This window comes from Salmo salar, chromosome 05, assembly GCF_965601325.2.
Source record: "Salmo salar chromosome 05, fSalSal1, whole genome shotgun sequence".
NCBI lineage: Eukaryota > Metazoa > Chordata > Actinopteri > Salmoniformes > Salmonidae > Salmo > Salmo salar.
The window spans coordinates 86,530,683-86,547,495 of NC_138295.1; the positions used below are offsets into that span (position 1 = coordinate 86,530,683).

Consider the following 16,813-nt stretch of genomic DNA (forward strand, 5'->3'; position numbering starts at 1 on the left):
GCCAACTCATGCATTAGTCAGGCAACAGGAGTCCACAGAGTCCAACCCTGTCCCTGGCCATCTCCGTGGGTGTGTCCCAAACGGCACACTATTCTCTATATAGTGCACTACTGTTGTTCAAAGCCCTACGGGCCCTGGTCTAGTGCACTATATAAGGATAGGGTCCCATTTGAGACAACTTCAGAGTCCGGACCTGGCGGTCTCCAGAACTCACATAAACAGTAATAAAGCCTTCCTCTGAACGGGCTCTGCCCATCAACACAACTGTCCCTGGAGTTGGCCTTCAACTGGAGTGAGAACTATTTATCTGCTCTGATTCTAGCCTGGTCCCAGACCTGTGTGCGCTTTGGCATGACTATGATAAGTCAGAGGAGATGGCTACATCACTATCACATCCAGATCTGGGACCAGGCTTTATCATGGCATGACAATGATAGGGAGAGGAGGTTGGATAAAACATTCTGATCTGGTACCAGGCTTCTCATCACTTGAACTATCTAGCTCTCCAGGACTGGAGTAGGAGAGTCCTGCTCTACACTGACCTGGTAGTGATTATCCTAGCCTGGTCCCAGACCTGTCTGTAACTGATAGAATAATTTCTATGTTTAAGATAATGACTAAAGTATTCCACCCTGAAACCATATAATTGTATGAAATGTGTTAAGAGTCATAATCCAATAATGTGTGTGACTAGGCAATTGTGTTACTATTTCGCAATATGAGCTGGGTATAGTTCAGACATTCAAGGACAACTGAACTGTCGACTTGTGATAACGGTGAAACTAATAACTGGAAAGAGGCCTCCCCACCCTAGGGAGGAGAAAAACTGTTAGAAATGGCTAGGCTTGCAGAAGATGATGAAACATGTTGCAGAAGGGTGATAAACAATGTATGTGAACTTTGGAAAAATACAGCCCACCTAAAGAGAGGTGGAGTTTCTACTGATGTGAGTTTATTTGTGTGTGTGCTATAAAAAGATGGTGTTCTCATTTAGAAGACAGAGCGCTCTCTGAATAAAGTATTGATCTATTGCAGAACCTGAGACTTTGTCTAATTCTTCATTAACCAGATCCTTACAACCTCTGGGAATTGGTCAAAGCTTGAGTGATAGTTGAGTTCAATCATTGAGATAGCAAAATTCTCGTGACAGTAACCCTGCTCTACACTGACCTGGAAGTGATTCTCCTAGCCTGGTCCCAGACCTGTCAGTTTTGGGTTTGAGGAAACAGAAGCTCAACTGACCTTATATGATCCTCCTTGGTTGATCTCAGATCTGTGTACTGCTCTACATAGTCTACAATGTACCAGGTAGTAATCCTCCTAAACTGGTATCTACAGAATATACCCTGTACCTGATAGTGGCCTTCCTCAGCTGATCTCAGACCTGTCTGTAGTACTGCTCTACAATGTACCTTATAGCGGTCCTCCTCGGCTGCCAGCTGCAGCTTCAGGCTGTCGTTGGTCTTCAGCTGCTCCTTCAGCTTCACCTCCATCTTGGCCAGCTCATCAGCAAACATGCAGCTACGCTCCTTCTCCTCCTAGAGAGAACAACACTCTGGTCACAACATGTAGCTACGCTCCTTCTCCTCCTAGAGAGAACAACACTCTGGTCACAACATGTATCTACGCTCCTTCTCCTAGAGAGAACAACACTCTGGTCACAACATGTATCTACGCTCCTTCTCCTCCTAGAGAGACAACAACACTCTGGTCACAACATGTAGCTACGCTCCTTCTCCTCCTAGAGAGACAACAACACTCTGGTCACAACATGTATCTATGCTCCTTCTCCTAGAGAGACAACACTCTGGTCATAACATGTAGCTACACTCCTTCTCCTCCTGGAGAGAAAACACTCTGGTCATAACATGTAGCTACACTCCTTCTCCTCCTAGAGACAACAACACTCTGGTCACAACATGTAGCTACTCTCCTTCTCCTCCTAGAGAGAACAACACTCTGGTCATAACATGTAGCTACACTCATTCTCCTCCTAGAGACAACAACACTCTGGTCACAACATGTATCTACGCTCCTTCTCCTAGAGAGACAACACTCTGGTCATAACATGTAGCTACACTCCTTCTCCTAGAGAGACAACAACACTCTGGTCACAACATGTATCAACGCTCCTTCTCCTAGAGAGACAACACTCTGGTCATAACATGTAGCTACTCTCCTTCTCCTAGAGAGAAAAACACTCTGGTCACAACATGTATCTACGCTCCTTCTCCTAGAGAGACAACACTCTGGTCATAACATGTAGCTACACTCCTTCTCCTCCTAGAGAGAAAACACTCTGGTCATAACATGTAGCTACACTCCTTCTCCTAGAGAGACAACACTCTGGTCACAACATGTAGCTACGCTCCTTCTCCTCCTAGAGACAACACTCTGGTCACAACATGTATCTACGCTCCTTCTCCTCCTAGAGACAACAACACTCTGGTCACAACATGTATCTACTCTCCTTCTCCTCCTAGAGAGAACAACACTCTGGTCACAACATGTAGCTACGCTCCTTCTCCTCCTAGAGAGAACAACACTCTGGTCACAACATGTATCTACTCTCCTTCTCCTAGAGACAACAACACTCTGGTCACAACATGTATCTACTCTCCTTCTCCTCCTAGAGAGAACAACACTCTGGTCACAACATGTAGCTACTGCTCCTTCTCCTCCTAGAGAGAACAACACTCTGGTCACAACATGTATCTACTCTCCTTCTCCTAGAGAGAACAACACTCTGGTCACAACATGTAGCTACTCTCCTTCTCCTAGAGAGCAACAACACTCTGGTCACAACATGTATCTACTCTCCTTCTCCTAGAGAGAACAACACTCTGGTCACAACATGTATCTACTCTCCTTCTCCTCCTAGAGAGAACAACACTCTGGTCACAACATGTATCTACTCTCCTTCTCCTAGAGAGACAACAACACTCTGGTCACAACATGTATCTACTCTCCTTCTCCTCCTAGAGAGAACAACACTCTGGTCACAACATGTATCTACTCTCCTTCTCCTCCTAGAGAGAACAACACTCTGGTCACAACATGTATCTACGCTCCTTCTCCTCCTAGAGAGACAACAACACTCTGGTCACAACATGTATCTACTCTCCTTCTCCTCCTAGAGAGAACAACACTCTGGTCACAACATGTATCTACTCTCCTTCTCCTCCTAGAGAGAACAACACTCTGGTCACAACATGTAGCTACGCTCCTTCTCCTCCTAGAGAGAACAACACTCTGGTCACAACATGTATCTACGCTCCTTCTCCTCCTAGAGACAACAACACTCTGGTCACAACATGTATCTACTCTCCTTCTCCTCCTAGAGAGACAACAACACTCTGGTCACAACATGTAGCTACGCTCCTTCTCCTCCTAGAGACAACAACACTCTGGTCACAACATGTATCTACTCTCCTTCTCCTAGAGACAACAACACTCTGGTCACAACATGTATCTACGCTCCTTCTCCTCCTAGAGAGAACAACACTCTGGTCACAACATGTAGCTACGCTCCTTCTCCTCCTAGAGAGAACAACACTCTGGTCACAACATGTAGCTACTCTCCTTCTCCTAGAGACAACAACACTCTGGTCACAACATGTAGCTACGCTCCTTCTCCTCCTAGAGACAACAACACTCTGGTCACAACATGTATCTACTCTCCTTCTCCTAGAGACAACAACACTCTGGTCACAACATGTATCTACGCTCCTTCTCCTCCTAGAGAGACAACACTCTGGTCACAACATGTATCTATGCTCCTCCTCCTAGAGAGACAACAACACTCTGGTCACCGACTGTTCCTATTCAAACCAGAACCTCTTGGAAGTGAGGAGAAACTGTCACGGTATCACCTTTGGGGAAACAGTATTCTCTTTCTACACTTTATGATTTATATATTTTTAGATTGAGTGGTTGCTCTGATCGACTATGCAAGAACTGGTGACAATATGATGAGGAACACACCAGACAGGAAGCCAAGAAGAGTTCTTACACTCAGCATTTGTTTGCATTTCCTGTACTTGTCGCTCCTGTCGGATGCCTCTCTGCTGAAACCTTTGAGTTTCTCCTGGATGATGGCCTCCAGCATGGGGTCAGCAGAACCTGGACTCCCTGGGGACACACAGGACAGACCGTTACTGACCCATCAATAGGTTTAACATCAAGGACCTAGAAAGTGTTTTAGTTAACCCTTCCAAGTCTTATCCTCTGGGATCAAATGCACATCTTGTCTGATGGAAGTGTTATTTTGACCCCTAATTCAACTCTATTCAATTGATTTTAAATCAAACATTTAGCATGTAAACCAGACCTGACAGGTTTACAACAAAGGAGGACATGTTTTAATTCAGGGTTTGTCACTGGTAGTAATATGTGAGGGGAATGTGTGTGTACCTGGAACAGAGATGTCTGGACTGACAGACAGAGGGACGGCCATGGCCTCAGCTGCTGGGTTCTTCCTCAGCTCCTAGACACAAACAATATGAAGACACATGTTGATGAGTGTGTGTGTGTGTGTGTGTGTGTGTGTGTGTGTGTGTGTGTGTGTGTGTGTCTCTCACTCACCCCCGGTTGTTCAGAGAGCTTGACCACCTGTCTCTGCAGTCTCTGACACTCCTTGTACTTCTCCTTATAGTGTTCTGCAGCCATGTGCAGCCGGAGCTTCAGGTCCTCCACCTCTCTCTGCAGCTCAGCCACGGTGGCTGGGTCAGCCGCTGCCTCATCCTCCACCTCTCTCTGCAGCTCAGCCACGGTGGCTGGGTCAGCCCCTGCCTCATCCTCCACCCTGCACACCTCAGACTTAGCCTGCTGCTCCTACAACACAACACACAGAGGGACAGTGAGGACAGAGATGGCCACTTCATGTTAACATCAGACCTGTCAAATATTGGAGCAAGTAAACCTTGTCCAATACAGAACAGGAGCTTAGTCACCAGTTATTTTTAGTGAGGCAGGTTGATGTACTAGTACACTTCCTGGACAGGACACTAGTCTATCTCCTGTTTCTGTAGTGAGACAGCTTGATGTACCAGTACACCCCCTGGACAGGACACTAGTCTATCTCCTGTTTCTGTAGTGAGACAGCTTGATGTACCAGTACACCTCCTGGACAGGACACTAATCTATCTCCTGTTACTGTAGTGAGGCAGGTTGATGTACCAGTACACCTCCTGGACAGGACACTAGTCTATCTCCTGTTACTGTAGTGAGGCAGGTTGATGTACCAGTACACCTCCTGGACAGGACACTAGTCTATCTCCTGTTACTGTAGTGAGGCAGGTTGATGTACCAGTACACCTCCTGGACAGGACACTAGTCTATCTCCTGTTACTGTAGTGAGGCAGGTTGATGTACCAGTACACCTCCTGGACAGGACACTAGTCTATCTCCTGTTACTGTAGTGAGGCAGGTTGATGTACCAGTACACCTCCTGGACAGGACACTAGTCGGTCAAATATATCAGCTGCACTTGATTTAGTTTGATCCAGTATAACGGGACCAATGGAATCGGCCCAAAAGTTCAATCTCCAAGCAAAATTGAGTGCAAACTAAGTATACATCCCAAATTCAAACAGCCCTATGGCACCTGGTCAAAAGAAGAGCACTGAATAGGGAGCCATTTGGAACGCAGCCAAATGCATTGAAATCAATCGTCCTCCTTACCGCCTCCTGCTGGGCGTCATCCTTCATCTGTTTCACCAGGCGCTCCAGACGGCTACACTGGGCCAGGGCCTCCTGCTTCCCCTGCTGCAGGGCGTCTGTCTCCAGCCTCATGCGGTACAGGTCAGCCATGGTGCGGTCGCGGGCGCTGGACGCGTCCCTCAGCTCAGCAGACAACATGGAGGCCTGCTGCTGTTTGGCCTGAAGCTGCTCTTCCTTCTGACGAAGCTGTTCCTTCATGGCCTTCAGCTCACTCTGCACAGGGACACCAGAGGTGAAAGGTCAATACATGTACAGGTATAAAGGTCAGTACATACACATCTCTCTCTCTCACATACACACAGGTAGGCATGAACAAATCATATACTCGGAATTAACATTTGTTGTGAGTTCGAATCCCAAGTCTGCCCACTGCCGTTGTGCATTTGAGCAAGGACGGCTCCATGGGCGCTGCTCTGCGGCTTTGACGGTGTTGCCTCTAGTCTCTTGTATGTGTGCGGTCCATATTCCCTACCACCTATATAGTGCACTGGTCCCAAGTAGGGATCTGGGAGGCTGCCATGATAAGATCATGATTCTTACCAAGGGGGAGGCCTGGGCCAGGACCTCCTTGTGTTGTTTCTCCTTCTCAGTGAGGCAGGAGCGGAGGCGTCCCACCTCCTCTTTGAACTGAGCAATGGTGTTCTCCTTGTTTACATCCACAGCTTTCAGCATCTGCAGCTCTGCACTCAGCTTGGTGTTCTCCAGCTCACGCTTCTTCAGGTGGATCTAGAACCGCAAACAAATATTTAAAATAGCAAATCACATTACAATCAGAAAGGATCCAAACATGTGACAATGTAGGGGGTTCGTATACAAAAGGAATCATTAAAAAGGGTAGCTATGTTTCCGCCTGGTGTTCCAGAGACACCCCTCTGTGCTACATTAATCAGCATCCTTCATCAACATGTAGCCAGCAGCGTTTCCATCTCCTAAAATAAATGCAGCATAACCTTAATTACAACACAGAGATTGAGGTGGGCTCGTTAAACTACCCTGTAGTCCCACTCTGTGTGACGCCACCAAAATGGCCCCCTATTCACTATGTAGTGCACTACTTTTGACCAGGGGTCATAGGGCTCTGGTCAAAAGTTGTGCACTATAAAGTGAATAGGGCGCCAATTGGGACACTAAATGAGGTGCAGCTTTCACTAGTGCTGCCGTGGCGACAGCGTGTGTGTGTTCCACTCCTAGTTCCTGAGCTGTACACACCAGTCACCACCACCACTACTAAACTCCCCAGAAACAACAGGGCTGGAACAGACCATACCCTGTTCAGACAGAACACTGTGGGATCCCACTGAGCAGGGAAACAGCAGCTACATTCACTCATGGGATTATCTGGACTGAGAGAAGTGGTCAGATTATCTGGACTGAGAGAAGTGGTCAGATTATCTGGACTGAGAGAAGTGGTCAGATTATCTGGACTGAGAGAAGTGGTCAGATTATCTGGACAGAGAGAAGTGGTCAGATTATCTGGACAGAGAGAAGTGGTCAGATTATCTGGACTGAGAGAAGTGGTCAGATTATCTGGACTGAGAGAAGTGGTCAGATTATCTGGACTGAGAGAAGTGGTCAGATTATCTGGACAGAGAGAAGTGGTCAGATTATCTGGACAGAGAGAAGTGGTCAGATTATCTGGACTGAGAGAAGTGGTCAGATTATCTGGACTGAGAGATGTGGTCAGATTATCAGGATTGAGAGAAGTGGTCAGATTATCTGAGTTGCATGTTGACTATAGTCTAAAAGACATCTCTGGTAGGATTCCAGTCATTTTCCCCAAATTCCCAGGTTTTTCATAAATCCCGGTTGCAGGAAATCTGGAATCGTCCGAGCAGGATTTATGGAAAACCTGGGAATTTTGGGAAAGTACTGGAATCTTGCAACCCTAGGTATGATCCTTCACAGCTAGTCAAATGACTCATAGTACACAAGCAGTGTGTGCAATGTAGCTGTGTGTGTGTGTGTGTGTGTGTGTGTGTGTGTGTGTGTGTGTGTGTGTGTGTGTGTGTGTGTGTGTGTGTGTGTGTGTGTGAGACCTTGTAGAGCTCCTTCTCATCCTTCTCATCCTTCAGGTGTGACTCCAGGCCGTCCTTCTCCAGAGTCAGCTTCTTCACTCGGTCCTTCAGGCTGTCCAGCTCCGTCTCTTTCTGCAGGCCCTTCTGGGTGACTCTTATCAGGTCATCCTCCAACTGCAGGACCCTGGCTGTGGCCTCCTCCAGCCTCCTTTTCACCTCTTCTCTCTCCTCCTGCAGGGCCTGGCACGACACCTGCACCTCCTGGGGACAGAGAGAGAGGGAGGGAGTTAGTACTTGTAACCTTAAAAATGTAACCTTAAAAATGTATGTTTTGTGTCCCTTTTTACCCGGCAAACCAGAGAGCAGGAGACAAGTTGTGAGAACCTAAGAGACAGTGAGGTTCTCTTCTATCATCGACTAGTTTCCCTGAAGAATGTTGTTGGTTTGTCATTCCTAACGTTCAGATAGAAATACGTGACACAGAACAGACATGCTTCTCTGTCATGTAGATTAGAATAGGGAACCATGTCAGGTCTATACAGGACATATATCTGCAACGTCTTCAATTGAATCACTTCCTGTCTCTAAAGCACAACAAGAACAAACCCTCAGTGCTGTGACAGACAGGCGGCTACTGGAGGAAATCCCAGCCATTTCCCAGCCAGTCCCGTCTGTGTCAAACACTGAGACACTGCCAGGCCTTTATGGATTCAAATCTCACACACACACACACACACACACACACACACACACACACACACACTGTAAATCCAATACTAACTGTTTGGCTGTGAGCGGAGGAGGAAAAAAATAAATACTACTTTTGAGATGTAAAATCATCTGGCCACAAATCATCCATTTGAATCTGGCGTGTTATTGTTGTTTGAGGCTGGAAGGGAAGCTTTGTCGTAAGTACAGGCCTGCACAACGACTGCTCCAAAAGGCATTGCAGCAGATTTCAATTTGTTTCTACTGTAAGTTTATGAGCCGAATTTTGGAATCATTTTTTCGCAGCACATAAAAAAAACATATAAAAAGTGTTGTCGTAAAATTAACAGCCACCAAATGTGTAATTATGTTTTCATCTCAAAGCCATTTTCAAAACCAGCAACTTTATGGAAAGGAATAGTTCTATGAGTTATCATTAACACAATGTTTTAAATATACATGTCAAAGTATTAAATACCTGGTGTTGAACAGTGATCACACTCAAGATCATTACTGTCAACTTCTTCATTTATTTATAATGGTTAGAGGTGGAACAATGTGTGTGTGTCTCACACTGGGGGATACTGAGAGACAGGCTAGAGGGAGACATTTCAGGACAACTGCCACCAGGGTCGTGTTCAGTGGACACAGCACAGGGCAAAAAATGCTTTGGAAATGAGTGGGGTACAAACTGAACTTGACCAGTAAGAACTCTCATTGTTGTCCGCATCAAAGGGTTTTGCTGCGTTTTGCTCTACCTGCCAGGAGTTGTTCTCACCTGGGTCTCTCGTCTCAGTTGGGCAAACTTCTCTTTCTCCTGCTCACACTCTTTATGCAGTCTCCCCTTCTCCTCCTCCAGCTGCTCCTTCTCATTCTGCAGGAGGCTCATGGTCTGAACCAGCTCCTCCTTCTCTCTGTGGGCCTCCTCCATCTTTTGCTGCAGAGACAAAGAGAAAGCATTGAGGTGTGTGTATTCATGCAGGTGCGCTTGTGTGTGTGTGTGTGTGTATCGTTGCAGAGCCTGGTTCTCTCTCTCTGACGTACCTCCAGGTATCCGGTCCTGGTGGTCACCACCAGGATGTCCGAGTTGCACTCATCCTCCACAGTCAGCAGCTCGTCCTCTGAGGGGCTCTGAGCCCGGAACAGGAAGGGCGTGCTGGCCCCTCGGATCTCCCCCTTGTGGGTCACATAGCAGAACTGGTAGAACTCCCCATCATCGTTGGGTACGTAGTATCCTGAGGGAGGAACACAACAACCAACATCACAAACAGTCTAGGGCTAGGGGGTCATTCTGGACGGGGCCTAAGTATCTAGGGTCATCAGGTGCAGGTAGCCTAGCAGTTAAGACTGTTGGACCAGTAACAGAAAAGTTGCTGGTTCGAATCCCAGAGACAACAAGGTGAAAATCTGTTGCTATGTCCTTGAGCAAGGCACCTAACTCTAATTGCTCCTGTAAGTCTCTCTGAATAAGAGCATCTGCTTAATGACTCAAATGTAAACGTCAAGCCTCTCAGAGTAGGAGAGCTGAACTAGGATCAGGTCCCCTCCATCTACATAATCATATCCATTGTGATTTAAAACATAAAACAAATGCTCAGGATCTCAGTTTCAACCTTTAGCAATCAGATCCCTTTTCTGGTCCCCAGTCCTAGTCTATCTATTAATAAAGAACGCATTGAACACAATGAAAACGATCTTGTTAACACCAAACAAGAAATCCCATTAAAATGGGTAGAGTTTCATATTTTACTGTGTTGGTATAAAAGTCGGTTAAAAAAGGCCCTAATGATTTATGCTATACAACGTTTGACATGTTTGAACGAACGGAAATATATTTTTTCCCCTCGTTCATGACGAGAAGTCCGGCTGGCTTACATCATGTGCTAACGAGACGGAGATTTTTGGACATAAATGATGAGCTTTTTTGAACAAAACTACATTCGTTATGGACCTGTGATACCTGGAAGTGACATCTGATGAAGAGAATCAAAGGTAATGGATTATTTACATAGTATTTTCGATTTTAGATCTCCCCAACATGACGTCTAGTCTGTATCGCAACGCGTATTTTTCTGGGCGCAGTGCTCAGATTATTGCAAAGTGTGATTTCCCAGTAAGGTTATTTTTAAATCTGGCAAGTTGATTGCGTTCAAGAGATGTAAATCTATAATTCTTTAAATGACAATATAATATTTTACCAATGTTTTCTAATTTTAATTATTTAATTTGTTACGCTGACTTGACTGCCGGTTATTGGAGGGAAACGATTTCCTCAACATCAATGCCATAGTAAAACGCTGTTTTTGGATATAAATATGAACTTGATAGAACTAAAAATGCATGCATTGTCTAACATAATGTCCTAGGAGTGTCATCTGATGGAGATTGTAAAAGGTTAGTGCATCATTTTAGCTGGTTTTATGGTTTTGGTGACCCTGTCTTTGACTTGACAAAACATTACACACAACTCTTGTAAATGTACTGTCCTAACATACTCTAAATTTATGCTTTCGCCGTAAAACCTTTTTGAAATCGTAAAACGTGGTTAGATTAAGGAGATGTTTATCTTTCAAATGGTGTAAAATAGTTGTATTTTTGAAAAATTTGAATTTTGACATTTATTTGGATTCAAATTTGCCGCTCTTGAAATGCACCTGCTGTTGATGGAGTGCACCACGGGTGGCACGCTAGCGTCCCACCTAGCCCCAAGAGGTTAACAGCTCTCTGAGGGGCCAGGCCTCTTGACATGCGGTTAAAAAAAGTGTTGAAGTTGTATAAAACCCCGGCGCAGTCAGTGGTCCCAAATCCCACCTTGAAACACCACAGCTCTGTGGATGGCAGTGCCCTCGGTGTGGTCCTCAGGAACAGGACACCACAAGAATGTGTAATAGTCCCTCGCTGTGCTCCATCCAACCTGCAACACAGAGGAGTGGGGGGGGGGACACAATGCACCACATCACACACAGTTTGTGCCCAAAATGGCACCATATTCACTACCTAGTGCACTACATCACACTACATAGTGCACTACATAGGGAACAGGGTACCATTTGGGAGGTAATAACAGTAATAATTGAGCGAGTTAGCGGACAGAGAAACCACCCAAAGCTGTGAAACAGTATCCTGCCTACACATGACACAGTGGCATTGTAGCCACTCTGAAGAAGACACAGCAATGTCGAAACGTTGCTGTTTTAACCAATAAATGACTGAGTTTATATAGAGTGTGTGACTATGTGTTTTTATAGCTTACAGTTTATTCGCCGTTAGTCAGCACCTCTACACTAAATCATTTCTCTGGTTGTACGCCAGCTCATGCTTTTTATTAGCCAATATGGAGCTACCACAATCTAGAGGAATGGTCCTATATGGTGTCGATATGGGCCACAACCACGAAAACCTTTTGCAATATAAAAACGGAAACACCACTTAGGCTAGGTTATGCGAAGGTTATGCGAAGGTTATGCGAAGGTTTTAGACGTGAAAAGGGGGATGGTTTCAACATTCCTATATTCCTGCGTGCCACGTGTCGTGTATGGCCTATAATGAGGCCCGGCCTCGTCAACATGCTCCGCCGCGGAACAGCGGCAACAGCTCACCTCAAACAGGAAGGGGAAAATAGGTGAAAATGTTATACATCAAAATGGAAACCAAGATGTAATTATATGAATTTTATGTGTTAACTGATGGCTGGTGAGGGGGAGTACAGAAAATACATCCAGAATGTCAGCCCAGGGTCATAAAACTGTCAAACGAAATCAGGATCACAGTGCTGGCCTGGGGTTCCAGGTCTAGGCTACAGGCTCAGTGCTGGCCTGGGGTTCCAGGTCTAGGCTACAGGCTCAGTGCTGGCCTGGTGTTCCAGGTCTAGGCTACAGGCTCAGTGCTGGCCTGGTGTTCCAGGTCTAGGCTACAGGCTCAGTGCTGGCCTGGGGTTCCAGGTCTAGGCTACAGGCTCAGTGCTGGCCTGGGGTTCCAGGTCTAGGCTACAGGCTCAGTGCTGGCCTGGGGTTCCAGGTCTAGGCTACAGGCTCAGTGCTGGCCTGGTGTTCCAGGTCTAGGCTACAGGCTCAGTGCTGGCCTGGGGTTCCAGGTCTAGGCTACAGGCTCAGTGCTGGCCTGGGGTTCCAGGTCTAGGCTACAGGCTCAGTGCTGGCCTGGGGTTCCAGGTCTAGGCTACAGGCTCAGTGCTGGCCTGGGGTTCCAGGTCTAGGCTACAGGCTCAGTGCTGGCCTGGGGTTCCAGGTCTAGGCTACAGGCTCAGTGCTGGCCTGGTGTTCCAGGTCTAGGCTACAGGCTCAGTGCTGGCCTGGGGTTCCAGGTCTAGGCTACAGGCTCAGTGCTGGCCTGGGGTTCCAGGTCTAGGCTACAGGCTCAGTGCTGGCCTGGGGTTCCAGGTCTAGGCTACAGGCTCAGTGCTGGCCTGGGGTTCCAGGTCTAGGCTACAGGCTCAGTGCTGGCCTGGGGTTCCAGGTCTAGGCTACAGGCTCAGTGCTGGCCTGGGGTTCCAGGTCTAGGCTACAGGCTCAGTGCTGGCCTGGGGTTCCAGGTCTAGGCTACAGGCTCAGTGCTGGCCTGGGGTTCCAGGTCTAGGCTACAGGCTCAGTACGATATACACGACACCAAAACAAGCCTGGTCGGTCCAACTACGATATACACAACACCAAAACAAGCCTGGTCGGTCCAACTACGATATACACAACACCAAAACAAGCCTGGTCGGTCCAACTACGATATACACAACACCAAAACAAGCCTGGTCGGTCCAACTACGATATACACAACACCAAAACAAGCCTGGTCGGTCCAACTACGATACAGACAACACCAAAACAAGCCTGGTCGGTCCAACTACGATACAGACAACACCAAAACCAGCCTGGTCGGTCCAACTACGATATACACAACACCAAAACAAGCCTGGTCGGTCCAACTACGATATACACAACACCAAAACAAGCCTGGTCGGTCCAACTACGATATACACAACACCAAAACAAGCCTGGTCGGTCCAACTACAATATACACAACACCAAAACAAGCCTGGTCGGTCCAACTACGATATACACAACACCAAAACAAGCCTGGTCGGTCCAACTACGATACAGACAACACCAAAACAAGCCTGGTCGGTCCAACTACGATATACACAACACCAAAACAAGCCTGGTCGGTCCAACTACGATATACACGACACCAAAACAAGCCTGGTCGGTCCAACTATGATACAGACAACACCAAAACAAGCCTGGTCGGTCCAACTACGATACAGACAACACCAAAACAAGCCTGGTCGGTCCAACTACGATATACACAACACCAAAACAAGCCTGGTCGGTCCAACTACGATATACACGACACCAAAACAAGCCTGGTCGGTCCAACTATGATACAGACAACACCAAAACAAGCCTGGTCGGTCCAACTACGATACAGACAACACCAAAACAAGCCTGGTCGGTCCAACTACGATATACACAACACCAAAACAAGCCTGGTCGGTCCAACTACGATATACACGACACCAAAACAAGCCTGGTCGGTCCAACTATGATACAGACAACACCAAAACTTTAATCTAACCAATGAGACTTTATGTAAGCAAAAACCAAATCTCTCCCCATCACAAATTCTCTTACAGTTTGTTTACATATGGTCAGCGTGAAGCAGCACGGTTACCACTTGACAGTATGTCTCACTCCTTACATCCGTCTGACCAACTTGTTTTTCCCCACTACCGCATCATTGCTGTATGTGTGTGTGTGTGTGTGTGTGTGTGTTACAGATGCTCCTGTGCTACGCTACAATGATGCCAGTGTTGTTGAGAGTCCCCTGGGTAGTTGTCCCCGGGGGGGGGGGGGGCGTTCCCACTTCCAGCCGTAAAGAACAGGAAGTTATTAAAGCAGGCACATAGTTAGTGACTGTCATTACAGAATGAAGGAAGGCTAGTAGCAGTAGGCTTTACGGCAGTAACACTCATTAGTGGTGAGAGTCAGGGGCTGAAGAGACTCTGAGGACTGGACTAAAGCACCTTTCACATGGACCAGAGGGCCTAGTCTGCCCTGTAAGCAGCCACATTTACAACCAGGAGAGGAGTGGATACAGTGTGCATACATGGTCTAATCATGCTGGAAACGTAGATTTAATCCAATAGGTCTATTGGCGTGATAGGTTAGTATAACAATAGCGTGCACAAAGTGAGAATCTAGAGTTCCCAAAACAGACCAAAGCCATTTAGCTGATCCAAGAGCTAAGCTAATTATACCCTTTAAACATGCAAAACACATTCTTAACAAAAAACATTATGCCAACATGCTTAAAATACTTCCCATAAAACCCACCACTGTTCTTCAGCAAGGTGCAGGTTAGGGACTAGTAGCTAGCATAGTACGCTGCAGGTTAGGGACTAGTAGCTAGCACAGTACGCTGCAGGTTAGGGACTAGTAGCTAGCACAGTACGCTGCAGGTTAGGGACTAGTAGCTAGCATAGTAAGCTGCAGGTTAGGGACTAGTAGCTAGCATAGTAAGCTGCAGGTTAGGGACTAGTAGCTAGCATAGTAAGCTGCAGGTTAGGGACTAGTAGCTAGCATAGTAAGCTGCAGGTTAGGGACTAGTAGCTAGCATAGTAAGCTGTAGGCTAGGGACTAGTAGCTAGCATAGTAAGCTGCAGGTTAGGAGCTAGTAGCTAGCATAGTAAGCTGCAGGTTAGGGACTAGTAGCTAGCATAGTAAGCTGCCGGTTAGGAGCTAGTAGCTAGCAGGTTAGTAGCAGGTTAGGAGCTAGTAGCTAGCAGGTTAGTAGCTAGCATAGTACCCTGCAGGTTACGGAGTAGTAGCTAGCATAGTAAGCTGCTGCAACAGTTGGAGTTCTTGTTTGCCATGTTTGTTAGCATATAGCCTAGTCCGAGGCAGGAGCCCATCTCCTGTTTCTGTAGCATGGGGCGACACGATGTAAGAACACCCCCTAGACAGGACTATCCCACTGTATCAATCAAACAGGTAGGACAAGTGGATCATGAATCAGGCAGCGGGGCTGTGCTCTACGAGAGGATAATTATAAAGGCTGTGTTTGCCTGTCCCGGCACTCCTCTATCACGGTTTGTGTGTGTGTGTACTCAGAGCACAACTCAAAGTAACCGTTCCAACATCAAAGAGCCATAGGCAGAAAGAACAGGCAGTCCCCCACTGCTCTGCTGCTGCTGCTGCTAAATAAATGGTTGGATGAAATGTTTTGTTTGTCTTGGCGAGTGGTACCGCCCTATTATGACATTTGTTGTACACGACTATTGGTTTGGATAGCCTAGGTTCTGATAAACTAGGTTAAACCATGGAAAAGCACCCTTTCAGTTAGTGGCCCAGCGCTCTAACCACTAGGAAACCTGCCACCCTACACACCCAGTATAGTTTTAACACCCTATTGTTCTACCCTATCATGACTTATCAGATCAGCGCAGATGAAGAGAAAAAGACAAGGATAGGAAACCAATTCAGGCTGAAAGATGAAGACAAAATGTTTATCGGAGTTCATCCGTTATGAGGCGATAGCAGCTCCAAGTCACTAGGGGGCGATAGCACCTTACAGGCTGATGTATTGGACCCAGCCGTGAAGCAGCACCACACAGCACAGCTCTGGGGACAGTGAGTGAAGTAGAAATTGATAATAATAATAATCTGTGTTTTGGTATGAGGCCTTAATCAGGGTTTTAAAAATAAAATGAGCATTTTTATCTACTTCCACTGTCCTCCAAGAGTTGCTGGATTTCCTCTTCACTTCAGTTTGGTCCTCAAGTTAGGTAGCAGCAGTGTTCTTCCCTTCCCACAGTGAGAGAATGAGTCATGGTCCAGGTATCTGTCCTCCTGTGAGTGCTGCCTGGAGCTCAGCTTGGCACCCCAGCCTCCTGTCTGTCAACACGCCCGGGAACATTTACACGATTTATGTTCCACACTGCTCTGCTTTTTCCACCTTGGTGAATTAGCGTGTTTGGGGTTTGGGAGAACTTGCACCACTGCTGCAGTTAGGTGCTGTGGTATGACATCGCCATCAGACAACACTCCAATCAAATCCCCGACTCCAATATTTCAAACAAATTCCCAGATGTTCCTTGATCCTCCCCCTTGTGTCGGACGTTGCGTCCCAAATGACACTATCCCCTACATAGTGCCCTATATAGGGAACAGGGTGCCATTTGGGACAGTCTCAGCCCCAATATAACAACAAGACTGACTGGAGCTTGGCCTCTTCTCTACCATGCTACACTTCACACAGAAGATTAAACAGCAGGTTCATGTTTAAAATAAACTTGTGTTCTGCTTTTATGGAGCCAGTTTATGGTTATGGTTTAAACTCAAACTTAATCATTTTATCCGTTC

General features: G+C 46.7%; 1 protein-coding gene across 4 annotated transcripts in view; it reads right to left on the reverse strand.

The window, feature by feature from the left end:
- The window catches only part of LOC100380771 (tax1-binding protein 1 homolog B), a 31,195-nt gene that overhangs the window by 10,043 nt on the left and 4,339 nt on the right, over nt 1-16,813 (reverse strand). For 3 of the 4 annotated variants that reach the window (XM_082975818.1, XM_082975820.1, XM_082975819.1), the window contains exons 3-12: nt 11,256-11,358; nt 9,489-9,679; nt 9,223-9,381; nt 7,758-7,997; nt 6,262-6,447; nt 5,683-5,934; nt 4,585-4,833; nt 4,414-4,486; nt 4,013-4,131; nt 1,413-1,538 (exon numbers count right to left, since the gene is read on the reverse strand). In XM_082975818.1, the coding sequence (XP_082831944.1) occupies nt 1,413-1,538; nt 4,013-4,131; nt 4,414-4,486; nt 4,585-4,833; nt 5,683-5,934; nt 6,262-6,447; nt 7,758-7,997; nt 9,223-9,381; nt 9,489-9,679; nt 11,256-11,358 (1,698 nt within the window). The remainder of the gene's footprint in view (nt 1-1,412; nt 1,539-4,012; nt 4,132-4,413; nt 4,487-4,584; nt 4,834-5,682; nt 5,935-6,261; nt 6,448-7,757; nt 7,998-9,222; nt 9,382-9,488; nt 9,680-11,255; nt 11,359-16,813) is intronic. The other variant, XM_082975821.1, reaches the window with a different exon arrangement.